Raw genomic sequence first — 23,857 nt, forward strand, 5'->3', positions numbered from 1 at the left:
ACAGGCCATCTCCCCCCGTCATTTCACTCATCAGTGCCTCAGTTTCCTTCTCTATAAATTGAGGGAGTGTGTGTGGGGGTCTGAGGGATCTCCACCCTTGTAAGAATCCTAATGAAATCAAGCTTCTTGGTGGTCACTTGGGTGGCCATTCCTCTGTCCGTGCCGGTGGGTGTAATGGGGACAGGGCCACGGCCCTCACTCTGCGACCAAAGCAAGTGACCTCTGCTCTCATGTGTCCAGGGAGATAGTTTCTACATCTCTTAGGGGAAAAGAGGCACCCCTTGGAGCTGACTCGTTTCCTGGTTAACTCTTTAGTGTGTGGAACCACTGAACAGATTGCTGGGCCCTTAGGGAGGTGACAGAGTCTGGAACCACTTTAAGTAGGGAACATTAGGACTGGGGGCAGAAAGCAGAGGAGGAAGAAAATGTTCCAGGCCTTGAGGCCTGGCTTGGTTTAAGGGTGTGTGTGCAGTGGGATCAAAAGGGGCTTCAGGATGCTGAAGGTCTTTGCAGGGATGGTGGGCGATGGACTATGTCTACCTGTCACGACTGTGTCTGGCGAGGAAAGGAGGGGAGGAGAAGACAGGGAATAAACACGTCTGGACAGCTGCTGTTAATGAGGGGTCTGGAGTTTCCGAACAGAGGATCGGATTGCAAGGCCTGACAAGGAGACAAGATGTTGAATCTTGGGGAGAATCCAGGAGTGAGGCTGCGGGATCTGGGCGGACCTCATATCCGTGCAGTGTGGACATTGCTTTCTCCATTCAGAGGAGAAGGAAGCTGAGGCTGGGAAGCTGAGTGGCTTGCCCAAGGCCACGGAGCTAATGAGAAGAGGAGGTGGGGGTGGGGTGGGGATACTGTATTCTCAGGGGCGGACAGGGCTATTACTTTTTTGAGTCAAAGGCCCTTTTTTTCTTTTAAAGTTTATTTATTTATTTTGAGAGAGAGAAAGAGAGAGAGAGCGAGCAGAGGAGGAGCAGAGAGAGAGAGAGAGAGAGAGAGAGAGAGAGAGAGAGAGAGAATCCCAAGCAGATTCCATGCTGTCAGTGTAGAGCCTGATGTGGGGCTCGAACTCACAAACCATGAGATCATGACCTGAGCCAAAACCAAGAGTCAGTTGGATGTTTAACAGACTGAATCACCCAGGCACCCTGAGTCCAAGACCTTTTAAACTCTTATGGGACCACAGCTCTGGTCAACTTACCTGGAGACTCCATTACTGTTCTTCTTGTTCTTTTTTGCTGTCTCTCTTCCTTCCACCCCATGTCCTGCTCCTTTCCCATTGATGCCTCCACTTCCCAAGCTCTACCTTGCTTCTGGTCCCAGCTGCTGGTCTTGGGCTGATGAGAGAAGCCAGCTGTAGCTGTTGGGGATGCTGGGGGGCAAGAGGAAATGCTTTCCCACCATGACCCTTGACCAAAGCTTTGTTCGGCCATCCCTCAAGTTTAAGGTGATCTTACTGTGCCAACAGGTGTGGGTGAAATGCAGGTGTCTGAGTGTTACTGGTGAGTGTCCATAGCCCCTTGGGTCATGTTTGTGCTGCAGTTAGTGTGTATGGGGGGGACTATTGCTGTATGTGGGGGTGTATACACATATTTATACGTGTGTGTGTGTGTGGTGTATATAAATGCTGGTGTGTTTCTTAAGCATATTGTGAATGTACATATTTATGAGTGTACCTCACCAGGGCTCGGTGCAAAACTTGTATGGCCCAGTGCAAAATGAAAATGCTGAGTCTCTTGCTGAAAAATTATTAAGAAGTTCAGGGCGCCTGGGTGGCTCAGTTGGTTAAGCCTCCGACTTCGGCTCAGGTCAGATCTCACGTTCGTGGGTTCGAGCCCCGCATCAGGCTCTGTGCTAACAGCTGGCTCAGAGCCTGGAGCCTGCTTCCGTTTCTGTGTCTCCTTCTCTCTCTGCCCCTCCCCTTTCATGCTCTGTCTTTCTCTATCAAAAATAAATAAAACATTAAAAAATTAAAAAAAATTATTAAGAAGTTCAAGATAGAGACAGCTGAGCATTAAATCAAGTGTGGGCCCTTCTGAGTGCAGCTCTATGTGACTGTGTGGGTCTCAGGCCCGTGAAGCTGGTTGTGTATATGAGCGTGTGCAACTTGTACATGTGTACGTGCATGCTGGTTGTGTGCGGGCGCGCTGTGGGGCATGAAATCTGAGCCTTTCCCTCACCACCCCCCGGCCAGGCACCTCGGCAGCCGCTGGTGTCTATCAAAGGAAAGGTGTGTTTTATTTTTGGCACTTTGGCGCCTTTGTTGCCTACTCCCATAGTGCCCCAGGAGGCTTTTGTTTTACTGCTTTGTTGGAAGGGTGACAAACACTTCCCTCCACCTGCTGCCAGGGTGGCCCCACCAGAAACCACAGCTGGGGGTGGGGCAGCTTCCTCAGCCCCTCACCCACTCACTCTGTACCCCTTCCAGGCATCACTGTGCCCAAAAGCCCTGCCTGGCTGACCCCACCCAGGTGAGGAGCCTGCAACACCTCAGAGTGGGAAGCAATGGTAGAAATCATTTGGTGCAGCTCCCCCACCTCACAGTTGAGAAGATGGAGGCCCAGAGGGGGACAACCACTTGACGGTCCTGCCCAGTACGTCTGTAGCAGAGCCCAGGCACTTGCGTCCCAGAGCCTGCAGCCCGGTAGGGCTGGCCTCTGCAGGAAGCTCGAGTGGGAAGCAGGGCCTGGAGGGGAGAAGGGGAGACCAAGCTCTCAAGGATTAGCAAAGACCTGGTTGGTACAGGGCCCGCGGGATCACATCCTCCTGGTGGAGCGGGGTGCTGTATCCTTGTTATCTGGTTCTCCCTCCTCCCAGGTCAGTACTTTGTGTCTGGTAAGGTTTGCAAAGTGTCATCTTGTACATCTTGAGAATGTGGGCACAATGCCTGGCACAAAGTAGGGGCTCCATGCGTATTTGGTAACCAGCGGTTGCTTAGTTGGCTTGTGGAGTCAAGAGTGGCAAGAACAGGGGCTTCAGAGGCAAGTTAGAACTGGTCATGGCTGCTCAGTGAAGATTAAACATGTAGCGGCTGTGTGTTTTGGCAAAGTTACTCAACATCTCTGAGCCTGTTTCTCATCTGTAAAATGGGACTTAGATGGATTGTTTGAGGATTAAATGAGTTAAAGTTTGAGGCTTAGTACGGTGTGAAGTGCAGAATATAACTGTGGCAAGGTTGTACTTATTCTTGCCAGTAGTGTTACTTCAGGTAAGTCACACAGGCTTCCTAAACCTCGATGTCTTCACCTGTTCTAAGAATTCAGCGGGAGCTGGAATACCCAGCCAGCAGTCCCTGGCACATCACAGGCACTCAGTAAATGTGAGCCTGTCTCCCCTCCTATACTAGGTCTTTTCTACCTCGAGCTCTGTGATTCCTGCAGTCACTTCTGTGATGGCCCCCCTCCCTGTAATTATCCAGCCTCTGACTCTCCCAGCAATGAAACATCACAAGCTCTGGGCCGTTGAGAGTCTCCCCAAGTTTGGGCGCAGGGAGACTTGGTGGGGTAACTGAGAAGGAGACAGAGCAGGTGTAGTTCTTGGACAAACATCCAAGTTCTGCTTTGATGGGGACTGAGGATTTCAGGTGTGTGTAGGCCTGTGTCTTGATCTGAAGGTGAAGATGAAGGCAGAGGGGTGTCTCCCTGAACCCACCCAACCAAGCTCAGAGCTTCCCATTGTTCTTCCTGCTCCCCTTTCCCTGTACTCCCAAGGCCAGAGGTTGCCAGAAACACTCCTTGATAGCTGAGCGTCCCTGAACTGGGGGTGTACAGAGAAGGCAGGTGGCGTAAAGAGGCATTAGCGCAGGCTAGATGGCAGTGTCGGGGGAGTTAGCGACTGGGGTGGGAGTCCAAGCTTCCATGCAAGAGACAGAGCTGGTGCCACCATAGGTGACTCCTGGCCCCTGGCTCGACCACAGGCTCTGGCCACGCCACAGAAAACACCCTCTGGGCCGGGGAAGAATGCTCCACTTGGCCCTCACACGTGACCATGTTCCTGTTTCAGTCACTTGAGTACAGTTTGCATAAACCATAAAAGATAAATGTGCGTGCATTTCCAGGCCTCCTTTTTAAACTCTGGGTAAGAATCTGGGGCATTTCATCTGTAGTATCTGTTGAACTTCACAATGTCAGATTATTTACTTGGGACTAATATAAACTATGCTGCCCTAAGCAACAAGCTCTGACACAGGCATGAGAGGACTCTGGGGCAAGGCATGTTTCCTCGCTTGCCCTCTTGCTAGTGGGATGGACATCTGACCTCAGGACCTATTGCACCAGGAGGGAATGAAACTGGCCAGAACCGGGCAAAGCCTGACCCTGCTTGCTCGTGCAGGCCGATGTTTACTTACACAGAGATGAGCACGTGAAGGCACGCTGTGTAGTGGTTACTGTGACACATAGAACAATCCAGCAAGTGGATTCCCTGGGGTTAGGGAACAACGGACGAAAATAAGGTTATATCCATCTTCACAGTGGATATGGGAGCAAGAGCAGTCTGAATTGACTGTGCACGCACACTGAGAGGGGCATCCGTGGGTGTAATCACGGGCCTCATTGTTGATTTTGGAGGAGATCAGTCAAGATTTGTTGGTCTAGAGCTGCTTTGGGTGAGCAAGGGGCTATGTAGCCTTTTCTACAGAAGACCCCTTGTCTGTGTCTCTTTCTGGGCCCCTGACAAGACAAATGGCTGAGCTGGGGGGTGGTCTGTGTGTACGTGTGTGTGTGTGTGTGTGTGTGTGTGTGTGTGTGTGTGTGTGTGTATAATGAGGCCCCTCCTCCCTGCAGTGCCTCTCAAACGTCTGCCCTCATAGAGTGGAAGCTGGGAGGGCTGACATACTTGCTCTTTTGATTTCAGGAAGAAGCACCCCCTCTTTTACTCCTTGGGGGTTTTTCTAGGGGCTCAGACTAGGGAAACTGGGCTGTTTATAGTCTCCTCCTGGCCAAGAAGGCCATGAACCCATCTGTCTCTAAGACTAATAGAGCCCCTTTCTCCTTACCTGTGATTGGGAGGCCTGGGGAAGCTGTGTGTGTGTGTGTGTGTGTGTGTGTGTGTGTGTGTGTGTGTGTACATCTTTCCATCCACTGACAACACTCTCCAGGTCTGGCCCCTAGCTGAGTAGTGCCTAGAATATACCCCTGCTCCAACTTTGAGCTGGCTGCCATAGTTCTTTTCTTTGTATCTCATTCTCCCAGACTCAATGGCAAGGACAAGAATGATTTAAGGGGGAGAGGGGAGAGTCTCCTTACAGACCTGGCCACAGGACAGGAGGGATGGAGCTACGTGGTCTGGCATGGTATACCGGGGTGGATGTGTAGGGCTATGTGAGTGAGTGCAGGAGGTATGGAGAAAGAGCTCTGTCTGGATGGAGCTTGGGAAGCGGGGTTCAAGTTCTAGCATGGTCAGGAGCTCGTGAGAGACCTCAGGGGAGTAATTCACCTCTCCGAGCCTCAGCTGACTCACCTGTACAATTGGTGGGAAAAACAGACTGCCTAATCTTCAGCTTGTCCTCTAGCTCGATTTATAAGTTGTATGGGGATGAAAATGGGGCTGAGGAATTGAATTTGGTTTCCTTGTGGTTTTTTAGTTACCATGTGTTAAACATTTACGAATGATTAGCAACAACACTTCCATAAGGATTTCTAAGCATTTTACATACATGAATTTTATTTGCTCCTCATGACAAACCTAGGAGGTAGGTGCAATGATTTTTTCCCATCACATGGGTTAGGAAACCGAGGCACAGAGAGACTGAGACCAGCAGCGCAGCTGAGTTACGAGCCAGGCATTCTGGCCGCAGAGCCTGGGCTCCTCACCACCCCATGCAGTGTTCCAGGCACTGTGCTAAACGTGTGCCAGATCCTCTCCACTCTGCAGTGGAGAAATCTGAGACTCAGAGCAGTTGAGCAACAGTTGAAGGTCACACAGCTGGGAAGCAATAGAGTTGAGGTTCACAGTCAGCCAGTCTCCAGAGCCTCTGCTCTCCCGCATCCGCCTCCACAATCTTGCCAGGTCTTCAGGCGCCCGAAGCAAGTTTATCCAGTATCCTTACATTGCAGTGTCTGTTTAAGCAAGTCCGTTCTTCCCTCTGGGCCTCAGCTTTCCTATCTAGAGAATGATTGGGGCTTGGACCAGCTTGTAAGCCCCTTGTAGCTCTCAATCCATGATCCTAGAAGTGTGGTGCTTCTAGCTGGAAGGGCATATTTTTGGCCTTGGGTTGAAGCCAGGGAGGCTGCCGGGCAAGACGCTGGGGCTGGAAAGAAGGGGGAAGCTGCGGGAGACAGGGAGGGGCTATGGGGACCATGAACCCAGGAAGATGGGGCAGTTCTATGAGGCAGATGAGAGAGAAAGAGAAGCCCTTGGGGAGGTGCACCCCAGTGAGTCTATTCCACCTTCCTAGGGCCCCCCCAAAGTTCAGGGTAGGCATGTGAGGGTGCTGGGTGAGGAAACAGGGACCAGTCCAGCAATGAGCCAAGATAGAGCAGTTTGGGGAATTAACATTGCTGGGGTTTTGTTGTCTTTGTAAATATTTGGAGATGTCCAGTTATTTTAGGAAAATGTATTTGAAGCCGAGGTGGTATGTTTGTGTGGTTGGCCTGGCTTCCTGTTCATGACCTTTCCTTTACATTTCTCCCTTCAGGAACTGAGGCTCAGTTTCCTGCCTGTACCCTCATTAGGATATACACACCAGTGGGCTCCACAGGCACTCTGGGGTCCCCCCTCTCCCCCACACTTGTGCACACACATTGGCAGCTGCACCTTTTAATATTTAATGCTGCCGTGGTGGGCACTGCCTTACACTCACAGCGTCCGTGCTGGGTTCCTTTTTCCCAGGGCGCCGGGTCCCGGCGTGGAGGCCGGCTGACAGTGCCCAGCGCACCCCGTGGAGGAGAGTAATGTAATGTGCTTGTGAAATTAGACAATGGGCTTCATTACCAGGCAGGCTCTTTTCTCTTTGGAAAATTGCTGAAATTACCTTTACATGAGTATCCCCCTCTCTCTCCCCATCAGGCCCCAAGCTATTGCTGCGCAGGGCCCTTCAGACCACTCCTCATACGTCACAGCTTAGGCTAACTTCCTCTCTGGCTTGGAGGGGTCAGGCTCTGGGAAGGCATCAGGGCACCCAGGGACATGGATATACGTGGAAAGCAGTGGCTGTTTCTCGATTCCCGCCCCTCCATGGTGGGTAACCATACATTGGCTATTGCTCCAACAATGGTCAGTAGGGAGGGACATGGGTGAACCTGGCTTTCAAGCATCCAGCAAAGGGTGTAGTCTGTCACATGGGTTTCATCCCAAGCCCCCTTAATCCAGCATGCCATGGTCTCTTTGCCCAGGGGGAGGCCTTCCCTCGAAACACCACTTTGGGGGAGCTTGAAGGGACTGACAGAGGGTCAGGGGCTCTGGTTCTACACCAAGCTGGGACAGATGAGCAGACCAGTGTGTGAATGTTGCTAAAGGTCAGGGAGAGCACCCCAGCCATTGAGGTTACAGGGACAACTTGGTTATTTCCAGAGCTCAGTCTCTGGGTCACTGCTGATGGCACAGGCTTGGGTCCTCTCCCACGAGCTCTGGAAGGACGTTTGCAAGATGGGCACCCTGTGCTTCCCCTCCCCCTGCCTCTTTTAGCCTCTTGGGCCTGTGTCATTGGATGGGTTCAGGACATAGTTTGGCAGACCTCGTGGCTCTGAGCATCTCTGAGAAATGAAGACCGGGGAAAATAGAGAAGTGGGAGTTTGCAAAACAGGAACATACCCATTTGTCATTTATCAGAAAATTCCCCCCTTTCTTTTAAAGCTGTTGTTTCCTCAAGGGAAAACTTGTATTTGTATGTGAGTAAACCATGCTGGACAGGATGGGATTTTTTTGTCCCCACGACTAAGAACAAAAAGCAGCCCATTGGTCTTTGGCAGCCAGCACGGTCCCCACCCCCTGGCCCCTAACCCCTCTCCCTGTCCTCTCTTCCATCCGAGCAGAGCTGAGACCTGAGAAGGGCTGGCCCCACGTCATCCTTGCCCCAGAGTCCTGGCTGGGAGCATGGCTTTGGCCGGGCAGAGGCAGCTGGCCTGGCCTGCAGGAAACACCACACCCCTCCCTGAGGAGAGCCTGGGAGGGTAGCAGCCTGATGAGAGGTGGCAGGCCAGGGGCAAGTGTGCTTTTGGGGAGGCCTAGAGTTTGCCATTTCTTGCTGGCTCCGATGACAGTGGAAAAAGAGATGGAGGCAGAAAGTCGGAGTTTGGCCCATTGGCATCCCCCTCTCGCTGCCATGCCAAGCCTCCCCACCATCTCGGATCTTGGAGACAAAGCCTTGATTTCTGGAAAACCTTGTCTCAGCCTTTGAATCTCAGGGAGGATGTCATTCTAGGTCGGAAGGAGTTTCCTTCAGAGGATCCGCCAGGTCCCCTCTGCCAGCCTACCTGTCACCAGCTACCTGTTGACCCCAGGAGTGTGGACTGTATTCCGACGTCCACCTTGGGATTTTGGTTTGGGAGACAACAGCGTTGGTTTAGGAACGTTGCAGGATTTGGTGTGGCTCACCGGCCACAACTCTTTGCAACCTTGGTGGAGGTAGCTAGGGCCGGGGTGAAGTCCGGGCTGTGGCATGGGCTTTCCCCACGAGATAAACTTAACAGCCAGGACTGATTTTCCCTCTGTAGTTTTTGGAGCCTGAGTCATCTGCTCCCTGTCCCCAGCCCAGGGGCCCTGGGAGAGGTCCATCTAGTCCTGGCAGAGGAGCCTCCTATGGGGAGAAGGTGGTGGTGGTCTCAGCCTCCACGCTCATGGAGGAGCGCCGGGTGTGGCGGCAGGAAGACCACTGACGGAGCTGCTCCTGGCTCAGGCAGCCCAAGTCCTTGAAGAGCTTGAAGAGATCACTTCTGAACTTGACGCCAATGAAGGCGTATAAGAAAGGGTTGACGCAGCAGCGGACGCAGGCCAGGCTATAGGTGATGTCGTAGGCGATGTCGAGCTGCTTGCTGAGCTCACAGCTGCTGCCGCCGGTGATATTGAAGTTGGCCACCGTCTGGGCCAGGACCACCCCATTGTAGGGCAGCTGGAAGGCTATGAAGACCACGACCACAGCGATGATGACCTTGATGGCTTTGTTGCGCTCAAAGTTGCGCGCCTGGAGCAGGGTGCGAATGATGACGAGGTAGCAGAAGCTCATGGCCCCCAGGGGGATGAGGAAGCCCACCACCATCTGGGCCACCTGGATGGTGATCAGGGCTTCTACATGCTCAGTGATGAGGGAGCACCGCAGTGTGTGGTCGCTGCTACTCCTCTGGAGGCTGCTGTACAGCAGCTCTGGGGTGGACAGCACCATGGCCAGCATCCAGATGCCCACACAGGAGAGCTTGCTAATGAAAAGGACGCGGGCACGGTGTCGGTGGGCGGAGACGGCCTGGACAATGGCCACATAGCGGTCAATGCTGATACAAAGGAGTAGCAGCATGCCGCTAAAGAAGCTTATCTTGTAGATGCCAAAGATGATCTTGCAAACATGGACCCCAAAGGCCCAGGACTTGGCCGCGCTGTACGCCCAGAAGGGTAGGGTCAGGAGGAAGAGGATGTCTGCCATGGCCAGGTTGAGCAGGTAGGTATCGGTCATGGTCTTGAGCCTCTTGAAATAGATGTAGGTCAGCACGACCAGCCCGTTGCCCAGCAGGCCCATGAAACAAATGATGGAGTACATGACTGGCAGGAACCAGGCTTTAAAGTTCCGCACGTCTTTCTTGAAGCATATGGACTCATACAGCGTGTAGTCCACTGTGGTATTTTCTCCGATGTAATCATCTGTGACCTCATCTTGGCACAGGCACACCTGTGGGGAAAGAAATAGGGCAACACAATCCAGCTTAGCGAAGTGGTTTCCGGCTCAGCTCAGCTCATCTCACTGCCCAGGGATTGCCCCAGGGTGGGGGTTTCAATGTGTGGTCCCCACTACCGGCATCATCAGCTTCGCCTGCAAGTTCTCGGACCCTACTCGGACCAGCATCTCAGAAGGCGGGGCCCCATGAGTCTGGGCCACTTTTCAGGTGGTTCTTTGGTTTGAAACCAGTGCTTCCCAAATTCTAACACACATATGAATTACCTGGGGATCTTGTCAAAATGCATGTCCTGATTTCATAGGCTGGACCCCGAGATTCTGCATTTCTAATAGGTAGCAAGGGTCTGATCTTGCCATCTCTGAGAGACTCGTCATTACATGTCCTGATGGGGGACTGAAAAGTGTCTGCATTTTGGGGTCAGATGAGCCTTGGGCCAGATAAACACATTTTATCTCTGAGCCTCAGTTTTCTCATCTGTGGAGTGGAAATGAGTACTATCTCCCCCACGTGGCTGTGATGAGGTGCCTAACCCAGGATCTGGCAAATCCAGGAGAGTTGGGACATGTGCCTTTCTTCTTGAGCCTCCTTTAGAATCTGCTAGAAAGAGTTTCCCAGGGAGTCTACAAAATATTTGAGCTTTTGAGGGAAAATCCACCTTGGGGTTAAGGTTGAGGAGGGCCTGGAGCGAGAAGAGAGGAAGGCAAATGCTCTGTTGAGAGGCTTTGAAACCCTGGTGTGGGGTGAGCTGCTGTGACTTTGGGCGGTGAGGGACTCGAAGAATTCTACGAATCCCTGGGGCCCAAGGCACGGTGCCTGGCACGCAGTAGGGGATCAGACAGCATTTGTCCAAGTGCACTCAACTGCACAGCTCTGGCGGGAGCCGTTGACGCACCGCTGGGCCACAGCCTCCTCAGCTGTGACAGAGTCCTCCCTGCACCCCAGGAAGAGAGTGTGACTCCGTCTCCCACTCTCCCTCTGTGCTGCCCTCTCCCCCTACCTCGCTGTCTCTTTCTTCCTTGCAGTTTCTTCCGGCAGATCCCAATCAGCCTGGCTCAGCTGCTCAGGGCTTTTTTTAGCCTGTCTGCAGGGCAGGGTGAGGGTTCAGGCAGCCTGCTGTGATTTTATCAATGAAGGACGGCTCACGTCCGCCCTGTGCCTCAGCGCACAGTGATGGCTAAGCCTGTGCAGCCCTGCAGTGGGGCTGCAAGGTCGCATCAGGAAGCCTACGGTCCCTCCTCTGGGAACTGGTCTCTGGGCAGCTCAGCAGGATGGGGTTTGCATACAACTGGGGAGTTGCAGGGACTTTAGAGATGAGAAAAGGGAGGCCCTTGGAGAGCCTTGCTCAAGGTTACACAGCCAGAGTGGAACCCAGTCTCCTGACCTCCCCACATCCTGTGTCTGTCTTTCTTACTTCCAAATTCTGAGTTTATCACTGTCCTGCTTGAGGATAGAGCAAGGACATACTAATGTCCAGGAGCCTTTTCTTTGGGCATTGCTGTCTCGAGAAATGTCAGTGGCAATCCCCTTTCCCTCATGTGGGCATGACGGCAGCCTGGGAGTCCTGGAAGAGGCTGGCTGCTCTCAGCCTCCCATGGTAAGGCCCAGGGTCTTAAGCCCGAGGTCCCTGGACATAAGTGGGTACTCCTAGCCTCTCTGAAGCATGCTCCCCACCACTCTGACCTGCCTTCTCTTTCTCCCCTTTATTACCTCCTTGGTCCGGGCCACCAGGCTTGATGTCTCTGTAGCCCACAGTGCCACCACATCCTGCCCCATTTGAGCCAGCCCCTTCCTCCCCAGTAAAGAGAAGAATGAGCCCCAGGTGTCCCTCGTCCCCTCCCCAATCTTCTAGGCTCCACTTGCAGCAATACAGCCCCTCCTGAGTCCTGGAAATGGGAAGCAAGAGGGGAGTGAGTGGTGATGAGGAGGGGTGTCAGGCTGTGGGCTGCAGCCCAAGCTCCAGGGGGCCTCTGGGATGGGGTTTTGGGAACAGTGCCCAGGTTGGGGCCTGCCTCTGGCCGGAGCTCTTGGAAAGCTGCCCCTCTGGCCTCCAGGCCTGGGGAAGAGCCAAATTCTGAAGGACTGCCTCTCTAGCTCTGGCCTCAGCCTCCCCCTCCCCCTCCTCCAAGACAGCTCCCACCCCTAACAAATGGAAGAGAGTAGACTGTATGAGTTACGGTTTCTTCTAACTCCGGTACTTTGCGGGGCCAGATTTCCTGTCTCCATTTCTGGGATCGTGAAGCAGAACGTTGTAAACTGCGGGACTTTGCTCCTGCAGAGTTCAGGCCCCCATAATGTATGTGCACCAGCCCCGCCCCCAGCGTCCCAGCCCGCATCCTTTCTTCCCTCCCCATTGAGTGGGGCTCAAATGGGCCTCTTGATTTCACAGAAGGGGCTGGGTCTTCTGGGGGAGGTTTTGGCTGCACACCAGAGGAGGGGGACAGCTTTGGGGTAACTGGATAGTAACCAGGCCACCAGACCAAGGTTTCTCTCAGCTCATGTATGAAGTTTTACATGTATGGCTGTGCATACATGTGCACAGACTCCAGTAACCTCCTTTGTGTGTGCTTTGCTTTGTGTGGCTCCTTTCCATGAACTCAGATGGAGCCCACATTTTCGTATCCTGGATGGAGACAGTGGAAGTGGGGTGGGGGGAGACAGTGGTGTCTTAGTCCCTGCCTCTGTGTTTTAATTTAAATGGAGTAAAGGACATTCAGAGACCATCTGTGGCTTTGTAGGGTCACTCAGCAGATGGAGAGGGGCGGCCATCAGCTTAAGGAATGGTGAGTGGGTTTGTGTCTGGGTCTATTTCCTTCCAGCAAGTGCCCACCTCCTCCACCAGGCCCCCAGGGATGGGAAGAGGTGGGTGAGGGGAGGGGGTGTGGAGGAGGGAACAGAGCCTTTCTTGGCCACAACTCTCACCTGGATACTGACAAGGAGAGCCACCACCAGCATGGTTTTCATTGGTTTCCCTGTAGGAGACAAGGTGAGAAAGTTATTTCGTGGAAGGGCCAGGGATTTGTTATGAAAGAAAGCCTCTTGGGAGGGGTGGGGGCACTGTTGGGAACTTTCGTCACAAGCCCCAGGAACCACTTTTGCCTGGAACATCAGAACCAGATTGTGCCTTGAAGCACCTGGCTGGCTGCCCAGCCTTGCTGCCTTCACCTCCTCTTTCTCTACTCTGAGGTCCTGGAGGAGGGTGGGATCAGTGGGCAGCCCCTGCTCTCCAGCCCCTTCTTGGCTCTTCTGGGTGTCTTCTGGAGTGGGGAAGTCCACTCTGGTCCATACCACCCCTCAAGGCTGAATTCTGATTGACCTTGACTGCTGGGTCTGAGTGGCCCCTCCCAGTCCAGGTATGGGAAGCAAGGCCCTGAGGTTGTGATGGTCAGGATGTGTGTGTGTGTGTGTGTGTGTGTGTGTGTGTGTGTGTGTGCCCGCACGTGTGCGTGTCCTGCACTGCTCTGGTGCCAGTAGCCACTGGGGAGCATTTTTCCTGTACCCAGGTGAGTGGGCAGCCCAAATATAGCCCTGAGTGTCTTCTGGGTAAGGTCAGCTGAGGAAATAAGGTGATGTCACAGGGCTAAGTGGAGGAGTAAGGTTATTTCCTGGCGTCTCAAGGATGGGAAATTGCTTTGGGGACCCATCTGCCTCCATAGCCTTTCATTCAAGTGACATTCATCAAGGCCAACTGGTGGTTTACTTTGCTTACTCCTGCAGCCTGCTTTCAGAGCAGGCATCTCTTCCCTTTTACCCCAAATCAAGAAGGCACCCAGGAATTGTGTGTTGATGAATGAATGAGTGAATGCTCTGCTTCCTCTTCTTCCAAGGGACAGAACACCAGGATGGCCTGAGGGGACACTGTCCTATGACAGTGTGGTATGATGGGAGACTATTCTCTGAAGTAACTACTTTTTTTTTTTTCTTGACCGAAGTGTATGTACATGTTCTCTCTTTAACTTCTTTCTAATCTGGGGCCCTTGTGAGAAGTGGGAAACGGGAACATGTTCCGCTATGGGGAAGGGACCCTGCCTGGCCTGCCCAGAGTATGCCCTGGGTACATTCTGGAAGCCAGGAGGCTCTCCCTATGTCTGAGGAGCAGGCTGGGACCCTAGATGAGCATAGGCCTGGTGTGCTATGGTCCAAAGATGGGCACTTGGCCACTCAGTCCGGCTTTGTAGAGGAGCTAGGGGGCTGGAGCAGGAACTTCTTTCCTCTGAGGGTTGAGCAGAGAGGACAGTTCATAGGGTACTTTATGTACAGTTGACCTAACCTTCTGGAAGCACCTGAAGGGCAGGAATTGTGATTTTCTACCCTTAGCGGGACCCTCAGTTGGCAGCCAGGGCCTGACCCAAGGACGGTCAGTAACTGGGGTGCCACCAATGAATGCCCAGGCAGAACCTGCAGACCGGTCGTACCTCCAGTCTCAGGAGGGACTGGGAAATGCTTGGGACTGTGCATCAAGCATCTTCTGGAAGCTGGGGGCCCACTTTCAGCACGCTAGGAATTCTGCTTCCAAGAGGTAGCAGATTACCAGGGATTCTGTGCCCTTGGCCAGAGCGCCACCTGCTGGAAGTCTCTCTGCATGACACCCGGTTGACCGTATACTCCCGTGGTGAGCCTAATGCGGGGGATTCTGGGCTTGGGGGTTCCTGGGCGAAGGAGAAAGGGCATCAGGCCACATAAACAAATAGGTATTTCTCCCACCTCAAGCAAGTTATACCGCACACTACTGCTAGACACGTCTTTCTGAGGCTGACCTCTCATGCCCAACCCTACCAGCGGTCCTCCTAAATCCTGAGATCTCTCCATCCAGCCCAAAGGAGGAAGCCCCTCAGAAGCTTATTCCGGCAAGACCCTCACGGTCTATCTGCACCTGCCTTCCTGGCTGTCTTCTCTTTCTGAGGGCAGGCACCCGCTATCCCATTGTCCCCAGCTTGCGCCTAAGTATCTACATTCCTGGTGGGGAATGGATTGTCAGGCAACATCCTAGCGCCCCTCTCCCATCCCCCTTCCTGGCTGAATCACACAGAGAGGCCTCGCTCAAGCTCACGTCTTTTAGTTTAACCACGCTCTTGTCAGGGTCCAACGCACACCGCCCAGCCTTCACTGACTCATTTTGGCGTGAAGCGCTCGAGGTTTCTTTAAACGCGTACAAATATTTCGTTACTCTAGAGAAAGCTCACTTTGACTGTCAGTGAGAACTGAGAAACCTCAAAGTTTTGATAAGTCACAACGGGTGAGATAGAAGGGGCAAGAAATGTTTCTATTTTACTCCATCAACCCCTTTTGCTCCTGGACCCTGTCTCATTCCTTTTGGCCTACCGGTGGAGGGTAAGAGAAAGGGGGTGGGACTAAGATGTGTGTGTGTGCGCGCTCGCATGTAGATGATTCCTCATTCCAGGTGTGTTGGAAATGGCGGATGAGCAAGGATTTGTAGAACCAAAACGCTGTTTTCAAGAAAGACAATCAAATGGGAATTTAGGGGAACTCTGTGGTGGGGCAGGAGCCTGGTCAGCGGCCATGAGTCAGATCGCTTCTGTCTGGTGCAAAGTCATATAGGAAGGAGCACTGCGTACCAGCTTGGGTGAGGCCACTGACATTGGGAATCTTAGGGGTTGAGAAGTGGGTGACTTACATGTTGGGTGTTTTTTGAGTTCTTGAGTTTCTAGTAATTATCATAATGAAAAGAAAATTCCCTAGAACTCAGACCTGAGCCCAGAACAAGGGAAATTGCCTCCCTGTCTGGGCGGAGGGGATTGATGGCTGCTTGGTTACTCCCCCAAATCCCGAACTTTCATCTTCAAGTTTCCAGACACGCCAGGCTGCCCAGTAAATCATGGCTGCCCATGAGCTGGCCCCCAAAATTCCCCCAAACTTTTTCCCCTCTGGAATTCCTCACCTACTGACACTTTAGTGTTTTTTTTTTTTTTTTTTTTTTTTATCTAGGGCGGGGGGTGGGGGCTTGGTGGAGAGAAGGCAGTGGAGAAGGGCAGAGAAGATGCAGAGACGCAGTAAGGAAATTTGGAGAGAAGGTGGGAGGACTTGGGGGGGGCCTTTTTCAGGCAGAAGTCAGGCCTGGACAACTGCTGGTTGAACCCTACAGTCAATCAGTTGTGATATCAACTGCTTTATCCAGTGATATCATTCAGATCTCTCTGAACCGCACCAAACCCTTCCCAGGTCTGATAATTTCATTCTCACAGAAGCCCTGACATAGGTACTCCTTTTATCCCCATTTGGCACTGAGGAAACTGAAGCACAGAGAGACTAGTAACTTCCCCAGAGTCTCACAGTGAGCTGGTAGTGGACCTGGGCTTTGAATCCTTCCATCTCCAGAAACCACACTCCTAACCCCTCTTTTGTTTTTCCCCCTTAGTCTTCGTGTTTCTCTCCCTTGTAACATCCTGTGAGCCATGTCTTTCGATGTTCATACTATATTCCCAAAAATAGAGGCCCAGAGAGGTTAAGCCACTTGCCTGGGGTCACACAGCTGCTAAGAGATTTGAACAGAACTCTCATGACGTGTCCCGTTACATTTCTGATGAGCCCTCTGTGTACAGGGACCTCTGTGGGGTGCGTTGGGAATCCTTACTTTCCCACATCCTGTGGGTCATCCAAATGTGTTGCTTCTTTCCCCTGACATCTCAGAGCTGGCCCCACCTCTGCCTTGACACAAGGCTTCGCCACCACAGAGCTCCTTCTGAGACGCAACTCACATCCTTTAACTCAACTGAAAAATAAAAATCTTCACTGGCTCCCCGTTACTTTCAGGATAAAGCCCAAACCCCTTAGCAATGCCACACAAAATCTTAAAGACTGGTCCTGCCTGTCCCTCTTGTCCCCTTTCCTCCCTTCCTCTTTGGCATGGCCACGTTCCTTACACCCCCCCCCCCAACTTGCTTCTTTGTTTCTGTCAGAGCTGACTGTCTGGGAGTCCATAGGTAGAGCCCCCAGATATTCTGCCTGGCTACACTGGACTTTCAAAAAATTGGATTTGGATGCCTTCCGGTGGGGCTTACACCCTCTGGTTCACTCTGCTCCTCCACTAACTACATCTTATGTCCCTTCCCTTATTTGCCTTGTTGGCCTTTAATGAAAATTGAGTTTGTTATCCCTGCCACATCCCGAGTCCTCTGTTTCTCCTTGTCTGGTTTGGTAATGTTTACCCACCTTTCAAAACCCAACTGAAATGCCCCTCTAACTCACCCTCACCCTGTTTTTTTTTTGAGCTTCCCAAGTGCCTCCCCCTTAGCCCATCAGCTTCGTATCTTGCTCTGTCTCAGTGACTTGTTGACAGATGTATCTCTCACCCCACGAGCCTGGTCATGCTCAAATTCCCCCATCAATGATAGCTGATGGAAAGATGGTGGTCCACCAAGAGGAGAGATTTCTCCAACAGGAGAAATCAGGCTGGGCCATTCCCACCCCTCCCCCACCCCAGCCAGGCCCCCAGAAGGCGGGGAAGTATTGCCTTTGAGTTCCTTCAACATCCCTGCCATCATTTCAGGCTAAGCTATGAGAGAGAAGTCTCTGATGGGCCCATTTTTTTCTTCTCTGCTTTGGAGAATTCTGAGGGTCTTAAGTTTCCTCCCTCGAAGGTGGGGAGGACGCCTGGGGACGTTGGGGGGCGGGGGCTGCTCATTCAAATCGTGAATCAAAGACCAGCTCAGTCCTGCTTCGGCGTTTTCATTTTGTGTAACAGAAACTCTGCCTCCTCACCCACCTCTTGCTCCCTGCTGGGCAGACAAAGAGAGAAAAACAGATCCTCCGTGGTGGCCCACCCGCCTTACCAACCGCCCAGAGTCTGTTCTGAGCAAAGCTTCTCTCAGTGGCTTCCCATCTTACCAGTATTTCAGGCTTGGCCGTTGGGGCTCTCTCTTGAGTTGAGTGAAGAAGGCAAGAACATCCCTTTCTCCTAAACCAGACGTTGCCCTCCTTCCCCGCATCAAAGCCTATGAGGCTAGCTCCCCAAACCTAGGTCTGGGGAGGGGGAGACCCTCGGCGGTAGACTGAAGAGCTGGTTCTCACAGGCCCAGGGACCTAGTTACGTGCATCCTTCCCTGACTCTGTGCCCAGCCATTTCATGCCCTGAAATTGTCTCAGGCTTGAAATTGACCATGGCGGGAGAATTTACGCTATGGAAATTAGCAAGAACTACCAATCAGGGCCCTTCCTCCTTCGAGGGAGAAGGTTTTCCAACATTTCCCAGCACACCCTTGGGACACTGGTTGGTTTCCTTCACAAAGGTCATACAGAGAATTAGGAGTCACTTCTCAGCAGGTGATGCCTGCACTCTGTGATTGTGGTAAGTGGCGCGGGGGTCTGGGGAGTGGGATCAGCTAGCAGGCTGCTTGCTGGCAGGAGAGCGGGGTGGAAGAGATTTTTAAAAACTAAACTTAACTCAGAGTTTTTGATGCCATTCATTCATTCATTCATTCCTTCCACAGATACTTTCTGCTCAGACCCCCAAAGCACCTGGCATGGGGAGGTAAAGATCAGACCCCACCTTCCCAGGAGTCCCAGATGGTGGGGTGGGTAGCTACTTTAACCCTTTTACAGCTGATCGCTCTGTCTGCCCAGGGTTCAGGGCAGGTGTGGGGGAGGTAGAGTGAGGGCAAGAGGCTGTGGTGTGGTGGGAGGAGTATGAGGACAGCGCCAGTGAACCTTCACTTTTTAAAGGCAACCTCTTGCGGCTTTGAGGCCGCCGTGGTGCTTCGCTTGCTGGTGAGAATGAACCATCCAGGAACCTGGCCTTTGTAGCCTCAGCCAGGTCTGACTTCACAGCTGAGATTTACAAATGGGGTGTTTGGGGCTGGACGTACCCCTCAAAACACTCTCAAGAGCTCCTTTCCCTCTAGTTAAGCCTGAGGTTGGGTCAGAGGACAGGCTTTTTAAAGGGAAGACTCATCTGCCAGGGCAGAAAAAGCAAAGTGAGGCAGAGGCTGTACTGGAGGCCTGGGCTCTGATTTCAGACTGAACGCCCCATTGCTGTCCCATCTCCTGTCACCCACCCAGCCTTTAACCTGCAAGACGCAGCAGCAAAGCTTGCATTTGCAAACACCTGTACCACCGGCACCAGGCATCACCTTCTGTTCGCTCCTCCTCGCAACCCTGAGCAAACGAGCTTCTGATCCCTGGTTAGCAGGTGATACAGGTGAAATCAGAGAGCAGACGGGAAGTGGAGGAGTCCAGAGCCCTCTGGGGAGACCTTGTCCCTGATGAAACAGGTCCCAGACAGCCTCACCCATCACCCCAAGCTGAGATGAGAACAGGTGCCATCCAGATCACCACTACCCCTAACCCTGCAGCCTTCTCCAGTCCCTACTGTCCTAGAAAGACACAACCTCACTCACCGATGGTTACCCCTTTCCCCAGGTCTGATAGGTGCATCCGCCATGCCTGGGAGGACAGGGTGGCATTCTCTGGGAGCAGACACCGATTCCCACCAAACGCAGAACAAGATTTCTCAGGAGGCTCCTCCATGCCTTCTATCCCCCTCCTCCACCTCCATTCCACAAAGTCAGGCTGGATGTTAGAGTGACCCCAATACGGCTTTTTCTGACACAGGGAGGCTCACTCACCCAGGTCCATGACACTCTCTGGGCGGCTGAAACCACACAGGAAGCTGTGCCGGGTCTTGAGCTCCCCCTGTCTGGGGAGGAAGTGCTTTTAAGTTGCTAGGGGAGCCACCCTCTTCTCTGCCCCTCCTACCCCCGCTCCTCCCTCCAATCCGGCCTCAACCCTATAGTGCTTTCTGGAACCAAAGGGTATGAGAAGGTGACAATGATAGCCCACTCATTGGTCACAGGATCATGAATCATCAGGTTATTTATATTGGAAAAGCCCCCTGTGTAGCTCCGCAGACAAAGATCCTAGCCTAAGGCAGGAGAATAAGGGCCAGTTATAGATTTGACACGTGCTTATAGACTGAATACCACGGGCCAGAGAATCAGAGGTGAATGAGGCTTTATCCCCATCTTTCCTTTGCCCTGTTCAGTGTCACAGGGAACTACATTTCCCAAACAACTTTGCCCTCCAGCTTTTCGGATAGGTTTGGCCAATGGGAGGCATGGAATGAATGGGAGGCACTGTCAGACTGTTTCTTTTTTCTTTCTCTTCCTTTCATTTTTTTTCTCCTGACACTTTTACTGAGATATAACTCACATATAAGTTTAAGACTCACCATTTTATTTATTTATTTTTAATTTTTTTAATGTTTTACTTTATTTTTGAGAGAGAGAGAGTCAGCATGAGCAGGAGAGGGAGACACGGAATCTGAAGACAGGTTCCAGGCTCTGAGCTGTCAGCCCAGAGCCCAACGTGGGGTTTGAACCCAAAAACTGTGAGATCATGACCTGAGCCGAAGTCAGACACTTAACTGATTGAGCTAGCCAGGTGCTCCAAGATTCACTCTTTTAAAGGGTACCAGTGAGTGGTTTTGTAGATTCACAGAATTGTGCAACCATTACCACAATCAATTCTAGAACATTTTATAATACTTCCTATGCAACCCTCCCCCTGTTCATTAGCAGTGACTCCTCATCTCCCTTCCAACCTTACCCCCAGTCCCTGGTAACCACCAATCTTTCTATCTCTATAGATCTGTCTATTGTGGGCATTTCATGTAAATAGAATTATAGAATATGTGGCCTTCATGTCTGGCTTCTTTCACTTAGCATAATGTTTTCTGGGTTCACCCATGTCTCATTTCCTCACTGCTCTTTATGGCCCAATAATATTCCATCGTATGGATATATCACGTTTTGTTTATCCATCATCAGTTGGACACTGGGGTTGTTCACTTTTTGGTTCTTATGAATAATACTGCTATGAACATTCATGTACAAGTTTTTGTGTAGGATACATGCTTTTATTTCTCTTGGGTACAAATCTAGGAGTGGAATCATGGGGTCATATGGTGATTTCAGGTTTAACATTTTGAGGAGCTGCCAAACTACTTCCCAAAGTGGCCTCATGATGTTACATTCTCCTAAGCTCTATTTGAAGTTTCACATCCTTGACAAAACCTGTTCTTGCCTTTTGGATTCTAGTCATCTAGTGGTTATGAAATGGTATCTCATTGTGGTTTTGATTTGCATTCCCCTAATGTTTTTGACCATTTCTATATTTTCTTGGGAGAAATGTCTATTTAAATCATTTGCCAATTTTTGAACTGGGTTACTTTTTATTATTGTGAGTTGTAAGAGTTCTTCATGTATTCCTTTATCAGACATATGACTTGTAAATATTTTCTTCCAATCTAGTAGATTGTCTTTTCACGTTCTTTTTTTAAAGTTTGTTTGTTTGTTTGCTTGTTTGTTTATTTAGTGTGTGTGGTATGAAAGAGAGAGAGAGAGAGGGAGAGAGAGAGAGAGGGAGAGAGAGGGAGAATCCCAAGCAGGCTCTGCAATGTCAGAGTGGCCGACACAGGGATTGAAACCATGAACCGTGAGATCATGACATGAACCCAAATCAAGAGTTGGATGCTTAACTGACTAAGCCACCCAGGTGCTCCTGTCTTTCACCTCTTGATGGTACCCTTTGAGGCATAAAATTTTAAAATTTTAGGTCCCAATTCATTTAGTTTCTTTTGTCACTTGTGTTTTTGGCCTTCTATCTAAAAAAACACTGTCTAATTCAAGTTCAAGAAGATTTAATTTATTCCTATGTTTTCTTCTTACAATTCTATACTTTTAGCTCTGACATTTAACTCTGATCCATTTTGAGTTAATTTCTATATATCATCTTCTCCCCTACTCCCAGTTTGCTGGAGTTTGTTAAATGCTTTCTCTGTGTCCACCTTGGTTTTTTTTTTTTGTCCTTTATTCTATTAAATATGGTGTATTATGTAGATTGATTTTTGTATGTTGAACCAACCTTGAATACCTGGGATAAATCATTGGGTCATGGTATATAATGTTTTTATTTTTCAAAAAATTTTTAATTTTACTTCTTTATTTTGATAGAGAGAGTGAGAGTGAGAGAGAGAGAGAGCGCGCGAGTGCAGTGAGAGAGGGAGACAGAGAATCTCAAGCAGGTTCCTCAATGTCAGCACAGAACCCAGGGTAGGGATTGATCTCATGAGCTGGAAGATCTTGACTTGAGCTGGGATCAAGAGTGGGATGCTTAACTGACTGAGCCACCCAAGAGCCCCTAATCTTTTCTTATGTGCTGCTAAATTGGGGTGTTAACATTTTGTTGAGGATTTTTGCATACATATATATTTATAAAGGATAATGGTCTGTAGTTTTATTTTCTTGTGATGTTTTTGTGTGGTTTAGGTATCAGGGTAAGTCTAGTTAGAAATGTCGATTCTGTAAACCTCTTCAGTATACCAATTTTTGGTTTTATGGATTTTCCCTACTTTTTCCTATTATGTATTTCATTTGGTTACATTCTCATCTTTATTCTTTCTTTCCTTCCACTTGATTCAGGTTTAGTTTGGTCTTCTTTTACTGGTTTTTTAAGGTAAGAGTTAGTTTTATATATGAAATCTGTCTTTTTTCCCCCAATATAGGTATTTATAGCTATGAATTTCCAAGCACTGACTTAGCTGCACCCCATAGGCTTTGATATGTTGTGTTTTCATTAGGTGTATTTTCTAATTTCCCTTGTGAGTTCTTTGGCCCATTGATTATTTACAAGTGTGTTATTTAATTTCCACATATCTGTGGATTCTGAAATTTTCTTTCTGTTATTGTTTAAAAATTTTTTTTAATGCTTATTTATTTTTGAGGGAGAGACAGAGCATGAGTGGGGGAGGGGCAGAGAGAAAGGGAGACACAGAATCCAAAGCAGGCTCCAGGGTCTGAGCTGTCACCACAGAGCCCGATGCAGAGCTCAAACTCATGAACCACAAGATCATGAACTGAGCTGAAGTCAGACACTCAGCTGACTGAGCCACCCAGACGCCCCATTCCTTCTGTTATTGATTGTGATCAGAGATTATACTTTTTATAATATTAATTCTTTTTTTTTAAATTTTTGTATATTTTTAGTTTTGTTTAGTGTTTATTTATTTTAAGACTGAGAGAGCGAGATAGTGGGGAAGGGGCAGAGAGAGAGGAAGAGAGCGAGAATCCCAAGCAGGCTCCACACTTTCATCACAGAGCCCAATGCAGAGCACAAACTAATGAACCATGAGATTATGACCTGAACTGAAATCAAGAGTTGGACCTTAGCCAACTGAGCCACCCAGGTGCCCTGATCTTAATTCTTTTAAATTTGTTGAGATTCATTTTGTATCCTAACATATGGTCTATCTTGGAGAATGTTCCATGTGCACTCGAGAAGAATATGTATTCTGCTGTCATTAGGTAAAGCAGTCTATATATATCTGTTGGGTTCAGTTGATGTATAGTTGATCAAATTTTGTTTCCTTATTGATCTTCCTAGTTGTTTTAACCACTACTGAAAGTAGGGTATTGAAATCTCTGGCCATGATTGTTGAGTTGAATATTTCTCCCTTTGATTTTGTCTCCTGTGTTCTTGGGCTCTGTTTTTAGGTGCATATATGTATATTTGTTATATTTTCTTGATGGACTGACCCCTATATCATTACAAAATGTTCTTCTTTGTCTCTATAATCAATTTTTGTCTTAAAGTCTATTTTGTCTGATATGAGTATAGCCTTTCAAACTCCTTTGTAGGTGTTGTTTGCATGGTATGGCTTTTTCAATCACTAGGGTGTTTCTTTCTCTGCTTCCGGGGGCATCCCCAGCAGTGGATCATGTCTGTGATCCTAGAGTCCATCAGCCATCCCTTGCTGCTGTGGTGTCCCCACCTTGGTCCAGCTTCTGCCCTGGTTTCTGGGCTTTGGTAATACTACCTTCTTCCTGTGTCCCTCCAGCCTCAGGGATGCTGGAAACTTCGTGCTGTTATTAATCTCTGGGTGGCCTCACCATCCCTTGTTTCACTTCTCAGCTCTTCTATCACCTGTATAACTAGCTCCCAATATTAATTTGCTTTTGTTTTAAATACCTAGAGTGGGCCTTGCTTGCTTCAACCCTGACCGATACAAGGTGATTCCAGTC

At 50.3% G+C, this 23,857-nt stretch overlaps 1 protein-coding gene and 1 long non-coding RNA gene across 4 annotated transcripts; both read right to left on the reverse strand.

Moving 5' to 3' along the window:
• Positions 1-5,633: 5,633 nt before the first annotated feature.
• Positions 5,634-19,494, reverse strand: CCR7 (C-C motif chemokine receptor 7). 3 transcript variants are annotated; one of them, XM_029929209.1, is made up of 3 exons: positions 19,406-19,494; positions 12,747-12,796; positions 5,634-9,820 (listed from the first exon to the last, which is right to left on the reverse strand). In XM_029929209.1, exons 1-3 carry the CDS (start codon positions 19,413-19,415, stop codon positions 8,741-8,743), a joined length of 1,140 nt encoding a protein of 379 aa, XP_029785069.1. In that variant the 5' UTR covers positions 19,416-19,494; the 3' UTR covers positions 5,634-8,740. The 3 variants fall into 3 exon arrangements, with proteins under 3 accessions (XP_029785069.1, XP_029785068.1, XP_029785070.1); XM_029929208.1 differs by lacking the exon at positions 19,406-19,494 and adding an exon at positions 19,178-19,399; XM_029929210.1 differs by lacking the exons at positions 12,747-12,796; positions 19,406-19,494 and adding an exon at positions 10,825-11,672.
• Positions 15,777-19,171, reverse strand: LOC115282956. The gene is made up of 2 exons (XR_003904821.1): positions 17,670-19,171; positions 15,777-16,554 (listed from the first exon to the last, which is right to left on the reverse strand). It is a non-coding gene; the product is annotated as an uncharacterized LOC115282956 (long non-coding RNA).
• Positions 19,495-23,857: the final 4,363 nt, after the last annotated feature.

The sequence above is a fragment of the Suricata suricatta genome, chromosome 17 (assembly GCF_006229205.1).
Source record: "Suricata suricatta isolate VVHF042 chromosome 17, meerkat_22Aug2017_6uvM2_HiC, whole genome shotgun sequence".
NCBI lineage: Eukaryota > Metazoa > Chordata > Mammalia > Carnivora > Herpestidae > Suricata > Suricata suricatta.